This window comes from Pithys albifrons, chromosome 1, assembly GCF_047495875.1.
Source record: "Pithys albifrons albifrons isolate INPA30051 chromosome 1, PitAlb_v1, whole genome shotgun sequence".
NCBI classification, from domain to species: domain Eukaryota; kingdom Metazoa; phylum Chordata; class Aves; order Passeriformes; family Thamnophilidae; genus Pithys; species Pithys albifrons.
The window spans coordinates 8,336,713-8,359,864 of record NC_092458.1 but is presented as its reverse complement, the minus strand read 5'-3'; the positions used below and the strand labels follow the sequence as shown (position 1 = coordinate 8,359,864).

The following is a 23,152-nucleotide window of genomic DNA, read 5'->3' as shown; positions in this document are numbered from 1 at the left end:
CATAAGGATTAGACTGCCAAGGTTTGGCACTGCATTTTGAATGAGATAAGTGGCACAGGTTACACACAGAAACAAGTAATGATGTATTACTTGTCAGGAATTCCCTTTGTATCTTAACAGTGGGTGGCAGAAAGGTTTCTCTCCCCCCTCAGAGAACAAAAATGCACTTGGGAAGATTCAGCTTTTGATCTGGTCTAACATTCCTGAAGGCCCCTTGGAGCAGGGGCTCTTGGGGAGCAGCAGCTGTCAGTCTCCATGCTGCAAAATATGTTGAGTTGAGGAGAAAGATGAGGAAATGGGGAAAAAGGTAGGCATGATGAAAATGAAATATAAACACTAAACTAAGAGGACCTATCCAGTCTCCACACTAACACACAAGTGTGGTGAGGCTGGCCAGCCACTTCCTACCTTCTCCCTCACAAGGAAACACAGCATGTTACGCTTGCTCAGCTCAGGCTCTCACTCTGCAGCGAGCGGGGAGCCCAAAGCCACGGAGTTTCACAGGCAGGCTGTGGTCCCAGCAGGGCTCAGCACGTTTCCTTGTCTGGCTGCCACTGCCCGGGCCCTGCAGAGAGCACTGCTCACACCTGGTACCACTGGGCCAACTTCACCGCCTTTCCCCTGATGCTTAAAAACTCTCTTTTTGTGGGATTGAATTTAGGGCTGTTACCCACACCCAGATGGAGGTGTTTCCTCAGGAAATTCTGAAGGGAATTCACTGTTACCCAAGGTGTACTTCTAAAATATAATGAAAGAGACGTAAAGAGGTTTCTCCATTATGACAGAGTAAAAACATACAGTGCAAATTGTGAGTAACAAATGGAAAACAAAATCCAACATGTATCTTATGCTTACAGGGAAGCTTAGAAAAAAATTAAATAAAGGAGGAAAATGACGCAACAGATAACGTGCCTACCTGTACAATAAAAGGTAATATCTGCACAATGATAAACATTGCAGCACAACAAACATAAAAGGGCAAAGAAATTCAAACAATTCTACAGTGCAATAGGAATAAACTACTCCCTAAACACACAGGTTTTGAACTACCACATAGCCAGCTCACACTTGAAGCACAATTCTTTAGTCTAAAATCTGGAGAGGGGTTTTTTGGATCAGTGTTATGAAAAAACAAAACAAAAACCCAGCACTCTCAAATCTCTAGCCACATACCACTTGCATTATATTTGCATATGTACTGTGAGGTATAGAGGCTGTGCAGCACTTCATGTCAGACACACCCTGTCTGTGCACAACTCCCACAAAGCTCCATTTCCCCTCTTTACCCTTATGCCAACAGGTGTAACAGTCCAAGGAAAAGCTTGCACATATGTAGAACATCTTGGTAATTTAACCACGTACTAAAGCAGTAACAACCTACTGTGAATTCTCAAAAGGAGCTAATTTTTCAAGTTTTTAATGCAAACGTTAATGTAGTAAAACTCCCAAATTAGATAAATCAAACTTAGATTTTTGCAAAACTAACTCTTTGTTGCCTGTTCCCTCAGAAGAAATCAGCAGGGCAAAGATTTCACTATGCACCTCAGTTTCCCTGCCCCAGGAGAGGGAGTGTCAGCAGTAACTCCCCTTCTCCATCAGTTCCACCCAAGTGCCTCACACAGCTCAGGTGTCAAATGCAGTGCTCCAAGCAGACATGTTCAGACACCCAGTGTTTAGAGAACAGAAGCCTCTTCTAAGGGAAAGATGCCTCCAACTATTGTTTCGAAAGATAGATAAAGCCTCTCAATTTCTTTTTAATGAAAGACAGAACAAAATTCTTACGTGAAAGTGCATTATCCTGCCATACCTGAGTAAGACCTCAAGATATGACAGTTCTGTGTTCAGTGCTGTCCTTTAAAACTCCCTGAGACTTATGGAGAACACTCTACCCACCAGTGAGGCGGGATGGGAGCACCCTTCTCCTCTTTAATCTGTGTCTCTGTGCACTTTTATACACCAAGTAAGAGATAAACAAAACTGGAGACCAATCCCACCTGTCACCCAGCAGTTTGGATGTCCCACTGGAAGGGGTAGGCAGCAGAGAAGACAGTGTTCAGCTTTCAATTTCTGATTCCCAAAATAATTTCCTATCTTGTGGTCATTATTTCAGTAAAGTGCTACTTCCAGTTTCGTACTAGAGACTTCTGGTTATGCTCGAAAACTGTTACTTCACTAGCACTTTATACTGATAAGCACTATCACCGAAGGAAGAATTCCCACCTGTGCCATTCCTTCACTCCCTTCCACACATCACTAGCCATAGATCCCACAACCCACACTGATACAGACTGAACAAGAAAAGCCCCAAAACTTCTACTTTTTGAATCTTTGGGGGTAATAAACACCAAAAAAAGTCCCAAAACAAAACAAAACAAACTACACAAAAAAACCCATCAGAAAAAACAATGTTCCTCACCTCCCCACTAGAGCTAAGGCAAAGGAGGAAGGAGCACACTGCCCGAGGAAAGACATTGCAGGATTGCTGCTCCTCTCTGCCAGCCTGCTGTGCGTGAGCCTCAGTGAACAGATTGTACTCCCACGGCTATCCAAGTGGCCCTAAATCTGCCCTGCTGTGATCCTACTCTTCCTGGCAGCAGCTTGTGCTTTTTTGGGGTGGAGCAGACAAAGAAGGAAGTAAGAGGGATGGATGCTGTGCTAGTTGTCTACCAGCTCAGCTCCCTGAACTATCTCACTCAGATTGTCTACCCAGCAGCGTTGGTGTCACGTGGGAGTGGGAATTGGCACGAGGGTAAAGTAGTGCCACGTGTACCTGACCAAACAACTCCACTGGAGGTGAAGCTGGAGGCAGATGCCAACGCTCCAGATCTGACTCAGCTTGGCAGGGAGAAAGGCAGAGAGACATCACGTCTTTCGGACCAGGGCAGAATTATGTCCACACCTAAAGAAATGCTTTGCCTAAAAGAAGTTCCTGCTTCGTGCTGGTACTTTCTCCTAGATTAGGGGGTCTCCATGAGATTCACTTGGCAAATCCAGCTTAAGAAGTCTAAATTATGCAACAAAGCTGTCAGTGTGCTTAATTATTTTGTTTCTGAGCCCAAAACAAAAAAAAATCTCAAGCAAACAAAAAATTACATATGCTATATATATGGTTCAGTAACAAACTAACTCAGACTAAAAAGCTTAAAATCTTTCCTGGCTCTTGTAATTTTACTGGGAATGGCTATTCCAGAATAGTATTTCCCAAACCAACTACTCACCCATAAATAAATTGGTAATCTTGTTTGGGAATAAAATAACTCACAGAATCTTATATTGAAATATTCCAAAATAGCTATTCTAGATTTTTCCTTATAATCAGTTGCTGAAAACAGTAAAGCCCTGAAGGCTGAAGAAAAACCAGAAAATTAAATAATAACGATAAAAATATATGACTACAAAATTTTGCAATATAAAGTAAAGTAGTAGATAAGGACTAACCTTTTTTCCAGGTTTTAAACTTTTTTTCCTTGTTTTAAGATTTTCAGTATGAGAGGTGCTTTTTGTCAGGGGAATATTTTTAGGAGACCTGCCCTTCTTGGGAACTGCAGACTGTCCAGGGGGTTTGCCCCGACCTGGTTTCCTGCCCCGCTGCGCTGGTGCTGGAGCAGATTTCTGTGGAGACTGCATTGAACGCCGGGTCACTTTGGAAGGGGAAGATTGGATTTTTGCACTGCTCTTTGTAATGGAAACTGAGGAAAAACAAAAACAAAAGGGAAGGGGGGGAAAACCTCAAAATGAACAACGGAAAGCAACTTTTCTAACAAAGACTTAAAAAAATAAAAGTGTACTGCACAATTTACATTGTAAAATAAATATACTTTGTATTTTGAACTTAAATTGTTGGCATGAAACTATGTAATTCTATTGAAGCCAAAGAGAGAACTCTTTGTACCCTTTCATTTAGGGGAACTTTCCTAACAGAAAAACATTCAAATAAAAGTAGGAAAAAAAAGAGAAAAAATAATTAATCCACTCACCTTATAAATGCTTCTCATAATTTAATTATAATATTTATAAAGTGCCATTCATCAAGAAGGCCTTCAAAAATACTTCACAAATTATAGAGCCTGTAAAGTATCTATCTCTTTTCCTCTAAGAGCAGTTTCCACAAATATAAAACATGCCAACTACTTCTAAGTAGCTACAAAACAATTTTGAGCAGCAAAGAAAATCAGCCCACTGATGAGGAAAAACTGATGACAAACAAAAAGCCATTAATGAGCATTTCTCTGAGAAGTCAGTTTAGGAAGTAAAGTTTAACCAGATTCTTCTACCTGGAACCATTCAGAAGAAGAACTTCCAAAAATCAAACACAAAATTATTTTTATTGGTTCCTAACACTGCTTAGATGGGTGAATTTCCCATCCCAATACAAATCCAATATGGGATCCCAATAGATAACCACTTGGATATGATCCAATATGTATATGATGTGACTGCATTACAATCTGGTGTGAAGCTGCAGGATGTGATCAGATTTAACTGAACCCTGAACTTCCTAGTTAAGAGTTTTTTCCATCCAACTCACTCTTCTCTGAAATAATAACAATGATTTTATTTTACCAATTTCCTTCCCAACAAACAGATTAAAATACCAAAAGGATGCCAAAGAGAACCTACATGTAAGGACATATCCTCAATGAAAAGACATGCTGCACCACACTACAGCAGCACCTGTGGCCAAAAAAACCAAATACTTAGTACAGAAGGCCAACAAATATTCCACTTTGCTGGCCTGACTGCTGGCAGGCTGACAGATTTTATAAGTTCCAGAACAGGTAAGTAGAACATGAAAATAGGAAATTTCGTGACATCAAATGACTCTTGTTGAGAGGTATGGGAAAGAAGCACATTATTTGAAATAATTTGAAGCCTTTACACTTAAAATTAGACTGCTTTCTAGTATCACACTGCCTGTTTCACAGCCTTTTGCATCCTGCTGATGGTGAAACTCAAGTGATCCACTCTAACCTTAAATACTATGAACCTCATGTGAAATGACTTAGAAGTATTGCAAGTTAGGGTTCAAGCAGGCTTTGACTGTGTCAGTCACCAGTGCCTGATCTAAAGCACTAATGCAGACTGGAAGTGGAGCACAGAGGGCTGCTAATTCTGGACTTCTGTGAATTTGGAATATTTCTTTCCCCAAAATACTAGTATGTTAAGGCTTTCTGGAGTAAGCAAGTAAAACACAAAATAAAACAAAGACACATTTGAAATGAGATCTTAAGAAAATAACATATTTAAAGACTGAGTAACAGATTTAATGTCTAGCTCTCTGAGTGATACTCAACAGTCCAGCACCCAGCTTTACAAATCTTACCTTAACTCTGCATTTTTACTCAGGAGTTAACTGTTAAGTATTTGCAATAGAAAATGTCATAGTAAGATGAAATACACACTGCAGCCAGACTTCTTATAAAATACAAGTACTACTGACACACATTTCTAGAGCTGTAGGAACATTTACATACGTTGCTATTTGCCTGATTTGGTTACCAATCTAATATTTCTAAACGGCAGTTCAGAAGAAATCTCTTCATTATGGCTGGTTGCAATCCTAATACATCAAATACAGACATGATATCCCCAGGTATCTGAGAAGGAGCACCTTCTGGATGTGCAAAGCAATCATTTTCCTTTTATTTATGTATGCCAAAATTTCATATGCAATGACAGCTTAAAGTAAGATGAACAGAATTTTAACCAAATGCTGGCACAGCATTACTCTTATGTCCCTGACTTGCTGAATGGCAACTCATGTTAAGCTGTATGTCTGGAAAGCAAAACAGTATCAACTGTATGCTGTACAATAGAGTACTACATACTGTGCCCTGTTTTACACTTATAACGATATAAAATGCAGCTATTTTTATTAATTTTTACCACACTACTATGCATTTAACAAAACAATCACAACCTTGTAAAGAAATGTTGTTTAACAAATTCTTTGTGCCACCTCCTGTGCTGAAATCGAGCAAATGCATTCCTATCTCACACCATAAAGACACAGAAAATGTTAAATACACAGCTGCTTTCAAGTCAACAAGTTCTGGGAGCACAGGGATGAGTTTTGGGACACTGGGCAATCCCTATTCCCTTCCAGAAGGACATTTACTGGACAAAGAGTAACAATGCAATCAGCTCCAACCACTTCAGGTTGCCCTCTGGAACCACACGCATCAAGTACTACCTTATCTCAGCATCCTCCTACCTGTGTATGCCAGAGGACCAAATATTAGCAGCATTAACCATTAAGGGGGGAATCAGGTCCCATTTGGTATTTTTCCTTCTGCCTAGGGCTGAAGCTGCTTTTTTCAATAGGCAGAACTGCAACAAAGCCCATGCTGCCTGGGCAGCCTCCTGGAGATAGCAGCAAATGAGGAGGCTGCTATTTGCATTTGTTGATTTAAGAGAGGATGAGGGGAGCACAAGGGAGTGGGAGACTGCTAAAGTAATTCCCATATTGTCTGCAGGCTGTATTGACAGTGATCATCAGTCACCTGCTCATACTTCCTTCACCCCTGCCTTCAGAGGGAGACCAAAGGTTACACTGGGTCACAGGATCTGGAGGGAAATGAAAAGACATGCAAAATCAAGCTGCCAAACCCACTGCATCTGTAGACAGAGCTATCCCCACTAGGCCACATGTTCCAAAACTAAGACGTTTTAATAGTCTCATGAGAACTTGTTAAAATATAACGATGAAGAGAATAGAGAGGAAAAATGCCAAGCTCTGCTTGCAATTACTGCAGTATTTAGTTGGGATATTTACAACCAAAAAAGCACATTTGCCTTTTCAGGATGCTGCTTTGCATCACAAAGGCCTTCTCATTTGCACAAACAAAATCAAGCATTTGTGTCATGTTGCTCTTCTACACAAATATCCACTGCTCCATTTTCAGGAGTGGGATGCATTGTATGGCCTTCCTTCCCAAGCATCTTATTTACACCCAAAACCTGTACTGGCACCCTCAATAACCAACCAATAGAGACCACAGTACACATACTTTACCACAGTAATGTCAGCAACTAAACAGCACTTCCAAAGTTCATAGAGCTCTAGTTATACTGTCATGTTTGTGGGAGCTATAGGTGACTACCTCCATCCAACCCACAAACAGCTTTCATACTTTCAATCATTTCTCTTTCAAAACATTCTCATTTTCCCCCTAAACAGTTCTGTGAGAATGCCAACACCTACAAACTTTGTACCCAATGTATGTACAAAAAAGCACAAATCCTGTATCCTGGAACTCACAACCTGAAGATCTGTGTCCATAAGTCAGTCCTGGTTTGAACAAGCAGATCCACTGCAGTCAACACAGCTCATTTGCATGAGAAGGACATGAAAGATTAGACTTTTCATAAGGGCCAAACTCTGCTGGCAGAAGCAGAAAAACTGCCCAGACACAGGCAGGACTGAAAAAATTGAACCCAGAATATTATCTCCAAGATCTCTTGCCAGAATAAATCAGATACTTAAGACAACTGTGAAATCTGAAGCTACTGAAACCTCCAGCACTTGGGAAGGGGATGGAACAGATGACGGCTCAGAAGTCTGAATTCTCATGCAATTCTAATGACTAAAATTCCCTCAAATAATACACAGTGACAGTTTCACTCCATGGAAATCTGGGGAAAAAAGGTTCAGGATTGTAATATTTAAATACTATAAATATATCATTCAGTTAGTGTCACAGAACAGCAATTACAAGACAACACTTAAAAGAGCTGAAGTGAAATTACACCAAGCAAGGTAGGGGCTGTGTTTGCTGTACATTCTGTGAGCACAGCATTGCTACCTGAGCTGAAGTGCCAATTAGGACAGTAAAAACAGCACTGTTTAAACTAGGTTTTCCTTCAAGACAGAAATTATTCTATTTGTACTGCAGTATTGTTCCTATGCCCCCACTGATACACAAACCCAATGTTTGTCTGAGAATATAAAAACTAGGTCCTTCTCTCATCTACAGCTGAAGAAAATGAGGCAAAGAGATTAAGCAACTTACCCTAATTCCATGTGAGCATGCCACAGCAGAAGTAATGGAAACATATCTCCCGAATTCTAGTCTGGAATTTTAACTATAAAATTAACCTTCTTTAATACAGTAAGTTATTATCATGATAGTTTTGACAACTGGCAAAGGAAGTGGAAAAGATTAGCAATTTTTCAAAACAGCTTACTGCCAAGGATTATAAAAATTTATGTCCTTATGTCTCAGTGGAACAAGAGAGCCATACAAAAGCATAAATTTCTGTAATACATTCCACCTCTTTCTATCTGTGTTTGGATTACTTCTGGTTAAGAGGTAGCTGCAAGATACTAATTGATATGTTGCTATGGTACAAGATCAGTTATAAGTAATTATCTTTCTATCTGAAAAGCAACACTGCACCTGGAAACTTCAACATCCACATTGGCAAGACATGGACACTACAACTTGCAATTTTCTTCTTTCTAAATTTTAGTTTCTGTTACCAATATAATAAAATAAAAAAGTCTCTTGCTATTTTCTGTGAAAATGTTTAGTCTTTCACAGCCCTGAAAGGTGAAGTGGAGGGCTCCAACCAACACAAGGCAAAACTGGAAGAAAGAAAAAGCATTTCCCTCCTAGTGACTTTCCCAGGCAGCATTGTAGCACCTTCAGTCCCTCACCTCCAGCTCTCACATTTTCAAGAGACAGGCAAGAACAGATCAGTGAAAATACCATTTAAGGTCCACCAAAACCCACTGCCAGCCAAATTAACAAACATGACTTCCAGAAAACCAACTTTTTAATAGCTGAACTGGGACAGAGAGTATGTGGAGTGGGGGGTGGGTACAAATTCAAGGAAGACTGCAAAGATCTCTCAGAAACCAAGAGGCTTCCCCCCCAGTCTCACCCCTCAACATTGCATTGTCATTGCAACCACATTAGCCAAAAACCCCAAACCAAACCAACCCCCAAGAAAAAAATACCTGTATTTTGTTGATAATCTGAGAACAAAAACAAGGAAGAGAGCCAGTAAATATCTCACGCACTATCAAAGCAGCACAAAGTTGAGTTGCCTGAAGAGAGTTTTGATGTGCTGATGATGAAATCTATTAATAAGCCTGGCAAAGCCTAAGAATACACATCAGGTACGTATTTAACAACCTGATTTTTCACCCCATCATCACTGATTCTGCCCTGGCTTTGCCACTAGTTTTCCCTGAATAGCATAAGCAGCATGAAAGGTGGGCCCAAAATGAAACAAGAAAATAGAACAAGCTTTAGAGGAAGGAAAAAAGAAATACAGTACAGATAGTGCAATGCCACAATTTGTTTAGTCTCAGTATCTGAATGACAGCACTGATACTCTGGACACAGTTTATATGCACTAACAAAGATTTCCACTCAGTACCATTCACTAGTAGGGCACCATAAACACTTGCTGTGGTTTGGCACAAGTAAGTCAGTAACTCTTTATGGCTTAGTTCCCACAGGAGTAGGGTCTTGTTATACTCACGGTGCAGGTAGGAAGTCTGTGTGGTAGCACAACTTTCAGTTCTGAGTATTGATGCCGAAAGGGTTTTTGTTCTGATTTCACATTTTGTAGATCTTAGGAACACAGTAGTTGTAGATTTTTAGAGGGTTAATATTTCTAACAGTTTAAGTTTAATGCCTTTCTATCACTACCCCTGTCCCAGAACAGGGAGCTCAAATTCCTTTAGTTAATCAATCTTGTTTAGACTCCTTTCCAAGGTAAAGAGCTGAAGGATATCAGAAGGCCTACAGAACGAAACATAAACACAGGTCAGAGTGACCCAAAAGCCAGAACTGGATGAACTCCAAGAGACCTTTGTGTGCCTGAGGAAGAAGAGCTGATGAAGACAGAGGGTCCTGACGACCCCAGACCCAATTCCAGGGGTTGGACCAGGGGTGGGACTGGGGCTGGACTGAGAAATGTGTAAAGCAATGATTGGAGGGATCTTATTATACAAGCCATGGAAACAAGAACTGGGACACATGCATGTCATCATGTATTCCTGTGGGCTGTAGGCCCTGTGTTATTAAAGGACCTTTACTTTTTATCTTACCCTACACTAACGTGGCTCGAAGTCCTTTTTTGGGGGGAAGGGTCATTCACGGCATCAGTATACTGCAATAGCTGCAGTGTCCATAAGACCTGAACAAGAGCAAATAAAAACATAAATTTCCATTTGGCAGTCAAAACTACATGTGTTGGAGTATTTCCAATTTACAAGAAAATTACAACCTCCTTATAAATAAACATGGTAAGATGGTGAGGGAACCAGACTTACAGCAAGGCCACAGCTTTGGGAAGGGCAAAACCTTTATCTTTTTCTTAAGTGATTACTGCCCCGTAGCAGCACTATCCAGGCCTTGCTGCAAGATGTCAAGAAACATTAATACCAAATAAAAAAGCTGAACATCTGAGAGAATGTGGCAAATCAGATTTGAGCCCGAAGCACTGAGGACTTTTTCATGTACAGTTCTGAAGACAGCATAAATCTGCTTACTGTATGTGCCTGATTTAACTACTGTGACCTGCTCATGAAGAGAAGTTGGCTGCACTGACAGAAAAATGAAACCTCCAGCAGTATGGAATTGTACCATTTCATCTTTTTTTGCTTTAATGAAACTTAATTACCAAGCTTATCTGATTTTTTTGCCTACTCCAAACAACACAGTCTTTTACATATCTAACTGTAGCTCTGTCTAAAGTTTCAGCACTTCCTTTGTTTCATCTGCAAACAGGGCAGTACTTAAGTTTATATTGATGTTGCACATTTGTGTACAACTCAGCTGAAAATACAGCAAAGCTATTTTCACATAATTTCATCAGTAACAGAGAAGACCATCTCCAATATCTGGCTTGGTAAAATCTGCCAAAGTAAGCATTGAGAACATGACCAAAAATGAAATAAAACTAAACTAAGAAATCATAAAATAGACAAATGAGATACTTTTAAATCTCTGCAAGCCTGTACTACTCTTATTGCTGCAGATGGCAATTGAAGGAGACCTTTAAAATCACCAGGTGATTAGTGTAGTGAAAGAAGATTGCTCTGACTGACAGTAAATGCACTGAATAGGGAGAAAACCAATAAGGGAACACATGATGTGGAAGAGGGGGAGACAAATGAGAGGGAAAGAAGCAGTATGACTAAGGATAAAAGTTACAGTGTATCACAGGTTTTTTAAAGTTACTTCACCAAATCTTCCTTTAGTCCCCCAAATTTTCTCCTGAAGAGCACAGAGAGCAGTTCCTCCTTTATCCTTCACAGATCCAGGTTCGTAAGGCTGTGGTGATCATGAACATAAAGAAACTGATCCCTCTCCAGATGCTGCTCACATTTAAATGATAGATAGTGCTTTATACTGAAACCAGTCTTTGCAGGTGAAACTACTTATAATTTCCCACACAGCTTGTCCCCATTTGTTCTTTTGGTTTTTTTCTCTTTTATGGAAAAGGTTTTACTTCTATTATAAATAAAAAAGCCGGGTTGCCTAAGTAACTGCCATTTACATGTAATAACTAAACAGTAAAATGAATTTACACAGAAACAGCAAAGAGAAATTGTTCTAACAACCTCCAGTCATCTGCCAACCACTTCAATCACAAGCCTCAGATACAACGAGCTACAGAGCAATGCAAGAATATTCTTAGGCAGAACTTTCTATTATCCAACTCAGTAAAGTAAAAACTACAATCTATTGTGGTTAAATAGAAAAGCACAACACATTTGGCCTAGAAAAAAGACTTAAAAAAAGCATACAAAAGGTACCAAACCTAAAAGCCTTCTTCAAGCATATCAAAAGCTAAGAAGAGATGACTGAATTTCCAAATGACCAAATGGAGAAGGTAATACTAAAGCAGTAGGCTGAATGGTTTTTTGCATTCACACTCACTCAAGGAAGCACATCAGTTCATTGCTCAGTCATAGTCTAAAAATCACAAATAACAAATTCATTAATAATCATGGAAGTAACAGAAAACTTAACAGAAGCCACCACTATGCCACTAAATTTCAATGCCTCGTCCATTTCTGGTTCCAGTGGCTCAAAAATACCGTACCTGAAAAGGAAACAGTAAAGAACAAGTGTGATCAGACAAGTAAAACTGATCCCGGAACAACAAAACCAAAATCTTCCTTTACGAGTACTGGACATACAAGAAGCTATTTCAGTACAAGCAACCAGGGACAACAAATGAAGCTACCATTAAGAAACAGGAATATCTCCATTTCCACAGAACATACACTCAAGCAGAGAACTCCTCACTGTGCGATGTTCTAAGTCCTAAAAGTTCAGATGGTTTCAATATATAATTGAACAGATTAGATCAAACTCCTCCAGGAGGTACTCAGCATAAAAGCATTATTGTGGGCTTGAAAGGTGCTGGATTGTAGAGGGACAGATACTAGGAATAATTCTGCAAACTTCTCTGCTATGTGCTTATGCTTTTCTTTAGATACCTGCTTTGCACTAGTGCTGGAGAAAGCCTGACAGAGCAGATGGTCCTTCAGACTGGTGCAGCACAGACACTACCATGTCAATCCCTGTCACCTGTTACAGTTCACAGCAATGTTTATGGATTACAAGTAATCTCTAAAAGCACTTAAATGACCAAGAGACACAGAGAAAACAATCTATTACAAACCTTAAAGTATTAACCTTGAGGCAGTAGGCCAAGCCAACATCAAGAACTGAAGTCAAAATATATATAACAAACTACTACTATTGGAGATATGCAAAACAAACTCCACTATGAGTTAAGCACAGCTCCTGACATTATAAATACAGAATGCTACAGGTAAGCTACTGAATGCTACCCCTGCAAGCACACTCTGACCTCCAGCCAGGTCCACGCAAGTCACACCTTCCAATAAAGACCAAAGACAAAACACACATGAAGATCAAGGCCTGAATGCCATCAAGAGTTGGTCTAAAACAACTTCTCACCTACCTTCTCTACATTATCTTCTATTAATTGTGTCTTAGTTCATGAGCTTAGCCCTCTAATACAAATGAGAGTTACAGAAGATACAGCTATAAAGAGTAAATATGGCACATAATCCTGTCTGAATAAACTCACCCACACTCAAGAAGGCTGTGTTTAAACTGTTCTTAAACACCTCTCATGGCAGAGGTCCTACATTCTCTCTGGGGGCATCCTAAAAGGCCAAGACAGTAGCCAGCTGAAATAAAATCTTCCCTAATTTTCATACTGTTTCCCTTACTGCATTTCATCTCTCAAAAGGCAAAATTAGACCCCAAAATACAACTCATGGCAGAAAACTGTTGTCCTAGGTATGGATGAAATTAAAGCATCCTTTATCGCTTTCTTACCTAGATTGCAGAATATTGACTTTGCTTGTTAACTAAAATCTGAGGCTTTTTTATTTTTTAAGCTCCTTAAGCAGTGATTTAACACATTTAAAGGCTTTCAGGAAAGGAGATAGCTACAAAAATCAAGAGTACTTCTCATATTCACTTGAATATTTAAGCCACTCTCAGTCAATTATTTTCACTTTCTATTATGGAAATTTAAAGTAGAAATACTAAAGTAACCTGCAGGAAACAAGTTCAGACCAGAATAATACCACAACATTCCAAGTGAATCCCTGCAATACAGTATCTGTCATACTTTCTTCCTTAACAGGAGTAGTCAATGTTAATGTGACTTAATGAAGAATCCTGACAGCATTATCATATTTCTGAACTGAAATGACTTGATTACACTCTTCTAGAAGCTATTATTTACATCTCAATAGAAGGACTATCATTACAGTTGTTCAATGACTCAAGAGTGATCAAGTAACAGTGAAAAACATAACCTGAGAGCAAAAAATATTTCATCTAGCTATGTAAATTTGACAAGTCTGTATAACATGCACGAACAGCACGTAAAAATAAGCACACTAAGCAAAACAGAAATAAGTTATTTATGCTCAAATCGGTGAAAAAGGCAGCACACAATTTCTATAAAACTGCAGTTAACTTGGGGCTCACTTCTAGAATCAAAAATTAAAAAAAAACTCCACCCTGCATCTCTCTGCACTCAGTTTCTATCACATGTCCAAAATTCTGAGCCTTGACTACAAGTCTGTAAGAATCATGCAGGCTTTATTCATGCCTAAAGTGTTATTGCTTTTCATAACAAATCAATAGTATCCTACCTGGGTATTTCAAGTCTTCAGCAAATTTGAGCGTACTCAAGGATTTTATTGGGTTTATTTCCTGAACAACTGGATTACATAATAAGCTTTAATAACTAATTATCTGACAACTCTTTGAGCTTTGTCAGACTAACTAGGCAAGAAAAATACTGTACATGTTACCTCAAAATATTGCTGGCTTTTCAGCAGTGAAACTGGAGTAGGCTGAACAATTTAATAATAGATGTTTCCAGAAGATTAAATTGGACTCAGCAATCTAAACTGTCACAAAAAATACCTTCTATGCTCCTTATTTACACAGTCCCTTTAGGTCCCTTTAGTATATCACAAAATCGGTAAGGTTGGAAGGGATGACAGTGGGTGATCTGGTCCAACCTCCCTCTTTAAGCAGGACCATCTCTGCACATGGCACAGGATTGTGTCCAGGTGGTTCCTGAACATCTCCAGTGAGGGAGACTCCACAACCTCTCTGGGCAATCTGTTCTAGTGCACAGTCACCCACACAGTAAAGAAATAATTAACTTACCATAATAACACATCTCATTCACGATCTCTCAAGGAAAGGTCAACTCTCTGAGGAAGCCAAGAAAGACATTTTAGAGACTGGGGGCACTGAAACATTGAGACTGTAGTCGGTTTGGTACCTATTAGGTGACTTCTGATTGAATGTAGATCGTCCTCACCTGACTTCTCCTTTACCTCTCACTGCAGGTTTGTACCAGCAGATTCTCCTGGACAGTACAGCTACACACAGAGCTGCTCCCTTCCTGGAATCCACCAAAACAGACTAAACTTGACTACAGGTACTATGACTACTGGCAGCAACTACAGACAGGTAAGTGAGAGCAAGAATGCAGAGGCAGCCTTAACTAGTTTCAGTCAGACTTTCCATACAGTCCTTGATCTGCTGGCAAAGACTGAAAAAAATAACAAGGCTGGAAAGGGTAGAAAATATGACTGATTTCTTGCCTTCTTACTTCTGTCCCCTTGGTACTTCCAGTGGGAGTTCTGACACCAGTCTACTCATTCCTTACTCACCTAACACTAGCTGTGAAAATTCTCCCTGAGAACAAATTATTCTGGTTAATTAGAGTAATTAATTAAAATATGGTTCCCCTCTTTAAAAACCCTCTCTTCCTGACAAATTTTATGAGATGAGGATAGAAAAAGCTCAAGCAGTTTGACAGAAAAGCCTTACACTACAGAAACCTGGCAAGTGGTCCCCAGAGGAGCAAATGGATTACATTCAGGGATATCCCTCTTGAAGCCATCTCCCTTCTTTAAAAGGCAGACAGCTGTATGTTGTAAAGCACAGTGGCCAATAGTTAAAGGGACACATCACCTGACTGACAAACATCCTTAAAGGCAAGAGGATGACAAAGCATTCAGAACAGGCAGCTTCAAGAGAGAATTTTCTGAGTATGAAGGAAGAAAACAATAAATACATAGTTTAGACTTTCAATCATTACAGAAGCAAAGACTACTTCACTTTCTTAGCAGTTAGCTTAACATAAAGTGTTGCAGCAGCCAATATACCAGTATCATCAAACAGAAGCATTTAACCATCAATAATGCAAACAGCAAATCAAGTCTAAGTCCAAGATTCTTCACAAGCACACGAAAATTAGAGATCATCAAAAGTCCTCCTGACAGTTCTAAATAAAACATATTCCCAGAGTTACTAGAACAGGCAAAAATTGTTTCTCAGCAATTCCTATTAGCTTTAAACTACATAAAGAAAATTCAACAACATTTCATCTCGTCAGCTACTCACAAGTCAAATTTTCAGTCTTATCTGCATACAGCCAGCTGGATTTTAAAATTCTGCTGTAATTGAGGAGAAAAATAATTAAGCAATATTATTAGTCATCTTACCATTGTTCCCTGGTGGTTGTAATGCATCTCCTGTCAAGCTACACCATCCGACTGGGAAAATATCTCGAGAATCACATCTGCACCAATAGTCAAATGCTCCTCTCCAGCCATCAAATGTAATAAAAACTTCATCTCCTTTAACATCTCCAATAGTCGCTGGGCAAATCAAGTATGGGTTCTTCCTATCTATAGCTTCAAGTTTCATTCCAACTTTAAAGCAGTTTGGCACAGGTTTTGGTGGTTCCTACAAAAGTAAGAGTAGCAGAATATCTGTATTTCCACAGCCTCTTAAACAAGCAAAAAACCAAACTTAAACCAAGTAACAACCCTTTATTTATCGCCAACACCCTTACTATTTATATTACTACTTTCAAAAAGTTATAGCAGACATTCAAGGAAACTTATTTCAAATTTGCCTTTGCTCTTCTGGATTACAAAAATATAGATTCTCTTCCCACAAAGATAGCTGGGGTAATTAGCAAAATTCTCCATGACAGAAAGACCTTGCTAGAAGTATTAACATAAGCAATTGTTTGCACCCAATCCATTATGTCTGGGCAGCAAGACAGCAAAGAGACTGAAATGAAATTATTACATGGTAATAAAGAATCAGTGGTTTGCAGAGCTTGGATGTTTCCGGGGACTGATAACTGTCTGGTAAAAGCTTTACTTCTCAATTAATCCATGAAAAATTCATTAGCATTGGACATTATTTATAGGCATCTGCTAACTCAGTTGGCCTTCGACCAATTCCAAGTGGACAAAAGAGAAAACAAAAATCAAGTCAATGTGACCAGCATATGTGTACCTGCACAGAAGGAGCTGTGATCCAACGGAACACAAACTACCAGCTCAGCCTCAAGACCCTTTTTATCCAAACCCATTATCTCGGATCTGCTGTAGGCTAGTATGGAGAAGCATGCTCATCATGCCCCAGAAAATTCATATAATCTTACCTAAAAAAATTATAATTATATCAAGTTAACACCAAGGGATGTGATTGCAGGTCTGGACCCAATCGTTTGATTTGCTGGCACAGTTGTCAATTTCACTCTCAGTATCCATAATGAAGACACTCAATGTGACAGAAGGGTTTTATCACATCAACAAAAAAGTGAACCAAGTAATTTTAATATTACTGTTGTTTTTATATAATTTTTCATGTTTCTCAGTAACTTACTCAAAAGTTGGGTTTCAAAAAACTGAACAGCTTTTTCTGATATTTTCAACTACTTTCTTGCTACATTTTGACTGATGAGTATGTGCCCAACCTTTCCACGCACCACTGTATTTCAACAGCTCTCATTCCCCATTAATTTGGTTTTTTACTCATGTGCACAACCACCCAAGTACGGTGCTGTTAAGAAATATGATATGCCTTGTACCTAAAATCCATGAGACAAAAAATGAGCAAACAAAATTTTTCTCAATAACACACTGTATTTTGAAGTCTCAGGAAAAGAAATGCCCATTTCAATGGAGTAGAAACAGATTGCTTTCTGTCTAGCTCTGCAGCTTGTCAATCCAGTCCAAAGGAATTTTAAACAACAGTCTTGCCTTCTCTGTCTGTGCTGCAGAAAACAGGGTAATATCCTGGCATCTTCATTAGAAAATGTAAGCGTGGACCAATTCATAGGAAGTTTTACTAGAAATGCCTTTCTTCTTACCTTCTTAAAGAAAGCTGCAGGGGCCATTTCAGCTCCATTGAGAGTTCGTAAGAGAAACATTGGCCAAGATGATGCATTCATCTGGAACCCTGAGTAACAAACAAACAGCCCTACTTTCAGTTTGTAATATATGGGAGGAGAAGGATTAAATGTCTCTTTTACTAATGCCTCATTCCCTCTATTTTAGACAGCCAAAATAAAAGTAGCCAAGAAGGAATGAACATGGTCACTTTTGGCACAGAAATCTGTGCAGTGCATTTCCCTTCTGAGTGACTTGTCAACAGAGTCACTCATCCTAAGGTGGGATATCACAGATAAACTTGCAGGATTTAATGACATCCAAGTTCTACCACAGTAGATCAAAAGGTTGCCCTACACAGTCCCTGGGCCAGTAGAACTCCCTCAACTCAAGCACCAGCTTTCTCTTCAGGTCTGCTTTTTTGCCTCATTCTAAAACAACATCCTTTGTTCCAGCTCACTGATTGAGGAGAAACCTTTTTATTTTTGAGAATCTTGTCATTCCTTCACCACACTACAGACAAAAAAAGTGAATAATTGGTTCTTCTCCCTCTCCCACTAAAATAAATACATAAATATTCATAAAAAATCAAAGAATATCTAAGACAGAAGAAAAATACAATTATTTTAGTAATATATGTATCATATTGGAAAACATAACCCAGAAGATCTTTCTACTTTATTATTCTTCATTAAAAAATTAATAAAAAGCTCAAACAATAATCAGGTATGTTTAGATGAACTACCTTATTCAAACCGAACAAAGATTTGGCTTAAAACATTCTCATTCCACATAATCCTTCCTCATGATCAACTACTTTCCACTTAAAAGATAAAGCAAAACAAACAAAAAAATCTTTTCCTTTCTATGCTTTCCAAATGAATGTTTTAAAAGTAAGGAGGAAGATAACAGACATAGTGGACATTTTTTTCTATGTCTTTAGCAGTTAAATGTCTGGCACAGTTCTATAGAACAAATTGGAATTTTTTCCACAAAGCAAATAGTACCAGAATCTGCCAGGAACTGACGAGTTCCCTCATAACTGAGCCTCAAAAATTCTTTTAAAAACTGCAACTACGAAGGCAGAACATATCTGCAATTCTTCATCAGTTAAATCATTTACTCATCTAAAATTGGATTGTATGCTATAATGGTTCTTTTGCTCACAGCTTTAAGCTATCTCCAGTTGAATAAACAGTTTTCATGTTGGAACTACCTACGCAACACCTAAATGAGTGCAAAGCTCGTATCTGAAAAATGGTGTCATAATTTGAGGACTGCTGAGCTGATTCTTAGGCCTGGATTCATACCCGAGTCTTTATACAGTGTGGTTACTGAAACACAATATTCCCAACCAGCCAGACCAGAAATCACACACAAGTCAGACAGAGGAATGACAACTAAACAAAAGTTTCAATTCATTTCATTTCGCTTTTCAGTTTTCCTGGTAAAGCCGGAGAAAATGCATCATAATTTGTTCAGAACAGTAAGATCTCAACAACAAAAAGCTCACCTATGGCTACAGATGCTGGAAAAGGAGCCCTTTGCTACAATAAACACTCTCTCAAACGCCTTATGGAACATGCATAATTAAACCCATGTAAAAATCAGGTAGGAGTTACTATTTTATCTAGTTATTATGATAGAAGCAGAACATTAGTATCCAGAAGGTTCCCTACCACTCAGAAAAAAAAATCAGTTGCTTAAATGTCTAACAGGAGGTAATTATACACCCAATTAGCTCCCAGCTTTGCCCAGGAACAGGATGCTGTACAAATGCCAAAAAGGCTTTTTCAAAAACGTATCTAGGTATGCCAGAATGTTTGATTGCTGGAATGCAGCCTATCTGTAGAAAATCTAGGGTAGGAGGAACAAAATAATGACACTCACATTCTTTTCTGAATAACCAGCAATTGTTCAGAGGGCAAGTAAGCATACATGCCTGCATGCAGGAAAACAACCACTTGTTTGGTGCTGCAGAAGCACTCTGATCAAACAGAAGTATGGAACAGTATCCGAGGAAAAGGCATCAACCTTTGTACTGATGACTGTGGAAAGTTTCTGTCCCTAGTGAATTGACTGCCCCCATTACACGTAAGTGGAGTTGTTTTATTCATCGGGTTGGTTTAGAAACACATTTAGAAAAGCTCCATGTTCCTGAAGCCATGTATTTAACAGTGGACATATGTGCAGCTGAAGGAATTGGTGTACTCTTCCTTTTCCATACTAGCATCACTTCTTTCATTTCCACAAGGTTATATCAAGAACTTCAGAGAGGATAAACTGACAAACTTCCTAAAGAAAAAATAATTTCCCCCAATGTCAAGAATTTTCAGGGTTTTCATTCAAACGCTCTGTATATCCACAGGAAAGAAAGAAAAAAAAAAGCCCTTTTGGGATCAAACTATATCTATGCTAATAATATTTTTCTAGACTGGCACCCTGATTGCATTGCTTTTGTTGTGTTTGTGAAGGAACACAACAGCACAAAAATCCATCCCCATAATCTCTGTGAAGTGTCTTAATGATTATGTCAACTGCTCCTGCATCTGTCTTTACAAGCAAATCAAGTTTCACACTGTAGTGAAGTGACACTTTTCCTTTTATCTTTCAAACAGAGGAACTGGAAGTTGTTAACAAACTGGGATGACAAGTTTTTTGAGAGGTTAAGAGAAATCATACCCATCCTCACAAAACCTCTGATGAGAAATCTGTTAGAACTACTGATGACACCAAACCAGAAGTATGTTCTTAATGCTCAGGTGGAAAACTATTAGCAACCAATTTCTGCATACAGTTTAATTTCTTATATTAAGAACATTATTTCTTACATCTTCTAAAAATTACAGAACAGGGTAACGGGTGAGGGAGTGTTCAGGTAAATTTTGGTCATTATTCTTCCTTCTTAAAAGCAAAACTATTTTCAGACCAATGTGAAACCTTTAAAGACTTCTATACATAGAAATTTAAGCTATAACAAATATGGTACAAGAATGCAGAGCTCAGTATACAGGTTAATCATAGCAAAGAAAGGCAATGTCACACTTCACTTCTCCTATGAGTTTATTCAAAGTTACCTCTGCCTATTACCAGCTAGCAAGGAATTCCTTTGTACAGATTGCTATTTAATAAATTTCCTCAATAAGACTATGCCCAAGCACTATTTCTCAGTTTGGGGAAACACACAGTGTTGTCATCCATATTGCTCATGGGAGGCAAAAGAAATTCTGTGTGCTATTTCTAAGCATGAGAAAGCTACACCTTGTTCACAAGCATTTGTCATGCTCACAAACTGACCTAACACCCCAGAACAAGTGTCAATTTGAGGCATGAGAATGCCATGCTGTACAAGCCTGCAGTTTGCTAGGGCTCTGGAGAGCTACTCTTTTTACCTCAGAGCAGAACGCCGCAGTTCCACACTAAACCACCCTGTGCTGCCTTTCCAGAACAAAACCAATTCGCTCAGAGCCTGGGGAAACATCCCAACTGCCCTGCAGGGATGTGCCTCTGGCAACCTGCCAAGAATTCCAGGACCTGTGGCAGGCAGTGCCCTCTCTCTCCCTGGCTGTTGGGATGCACTGATGAAGAGTAGAGGGGCAAGTCAGCTTCCCCCAGGCCTTTCCAAGGGCGACAAACAGGAGCACACACAGCAGTGTGAAGCACAACAGTGTACACTCCTCAGGCAGGTTATATGTGAGGGAACATTTACAGGATGGGCACATGACTCTGTATCTCATCATTAAGAAAGATGTCAGACACTCCCATTTGATATTAAGGGACTATTTAAAAATAAACCAAATCACCACCATCACCAAAAATGCTCATTCTTTTACCAGAAGAATCCAAAAACAAGAAAAAGTCACAACTCAATTAGCCTGAATTAGTTTGCTTACCTCCTTTTCAATTAAATAATGGTTTGTGTCATGTTAATACCATTGAATTTGCCAAGACAAAAAGGTAAATTTGAGTTCATGAAAGCAATCCTCCCCACACACTGTTCAGCAGCTTTGTTTCTCACCGAGTGGAGGCTGGAGCATGCCCCCTTTCTTTTCACAGGTCCCAATGGGCTGGATGTCTGAGGAATCCACAAGCCTCCAAAAGTCATTTTTGTTGTCACTTCCATCCAGGCGCAGCCTCAGCCTGGCACCAGTGATTCCAATTACTGTGGCGATACAAACGGAGGTAACATTGCGAGGATCACGCGCTTCCAGCTTCATTCCAACTTTGAAGTCGTTCGTAGGAGGAATTCTAGACTACAATAAAAGGTAAAAGACTTTTTCTTATTCGTGCTAGTATTGCAAAATCTACCAGTCAGTTCAATATACAGTTTTCATCCATCCAAACGTATCAAATAAATCATAAAGACGAAGAAGCTTTTGAACTTTGAGTATTTAGCAGTAAGTCAGAAAAGGCAGGAGGATAACATACCAACTGCATAAGCATGACTGATTTCTAAAAAGATAAGCCTGCTAAGAAGGGTAACAAAGGAATTCTGATGAAATGTTATGGCTTTGGCCAGATGGGCCTAAATTTAGGTTTTAAAAGTTCAGCTAGGCCTGGGAATTGTCAGCTGACTTGAGCTGGACTAAGCTAGCTAACAACTGACTTCTTCTGGCCAATAATATTGTATTCCATACCATACTGATCATCTCAAAAGGGGTAAGAGCTGGTGTGTGGGAGTGGCTTAGGCAGTTGCTTCACAGCTGTGGTGCCAGCAAGACACTCTGCTGTCCCAGGAGGGATGGGGAGGCCCAAGCCCGGAGTACCAGCTTACCATCATGTTATCTTAGGGAAGTAAAATGTTTGTTCTTAGCTTTTCTCTCTGCTTAAGTCTGTCTCTGAAGAACCAACTTCTCTAGAATGATTTGTAATTAAAATGGTAGAATTTGTGTTTACTGGGAAGTGGGAAGTTATTTCTTGTTATACATAACTTGTGTAAGTGTGTGTTATATTGTAGTATCCTCTTAATTTTCTCTTCTCTATATAAATACATGTAGTTAGTTCCAGCATAAACCTGGTTTTGAGGGTTTTTCTTTTCTCTCCCTCTTCTTTTCCCCTTGGCTGGTTGGGGGGAGGAGAAACCCTTTTCACTCTGTCCTGGACAGTTGGCATTTTGCCACTCAACCCAGGACATGAAGATACAAACATAAAGATGGGAACAGTGATTAACACTTGAAGTGAATGGAAAATCAGGACATTGGGAAACATGACATTCAATTCAAAAAACACCAAAAACCAAAACACAGACCACACACTCAAAAAAAACCCCACCCACAAGGTTTATTATCTTTCAATTCAAAAGAAATAGGTATACTAATTGTGATGGTATTTTGGAAATCTAAAGAATATTTGAAACCTACTGCCCTAGGCACTACAAAAGCTCAAGGTAAGAATTTCTGCATCAAAAAAAGTTTACAATAC

The 23,152-nt window shown here is 39.2% G+C and overlaps 1 protein-coding gene across 3 annotated transcripts in view; it reads right to left on the bottom strand.

The window, feature by feature from the left end:
- The window catches only part of SCML2 (Scm polycomb group protein like 2), a 73,687-nt gene that overhangs the window by 20,199 nt on the left and 30,336 nt on the right, over positions 1-23,152 (bottom strand). For all 3 annotated transcript variants that reach the window (XM_071569464.1, XM_071569473.1, XM_071569482.1), the window contains 4 exons: positions 21,750-21,984; positions 17,713-17,801; positions 16,046-16,289; positions 3,439-3,689 (listed from right to left, as the gene is read on the bottom strand). In XM_071569464.1, the coding sequence (XP_071425565.1) occupies positions 3,439-3,689; positions 16,046-16,289; positions 17,713-17,801; positions 21,750-21,984 (819 nt within the window). The remainder of the gene's footprint in view (positions 1-3,438; positions 3,690-16,045; positions 16,290-17,712; positions 17,802-21,749; positions 21,985-23,152) is intronic.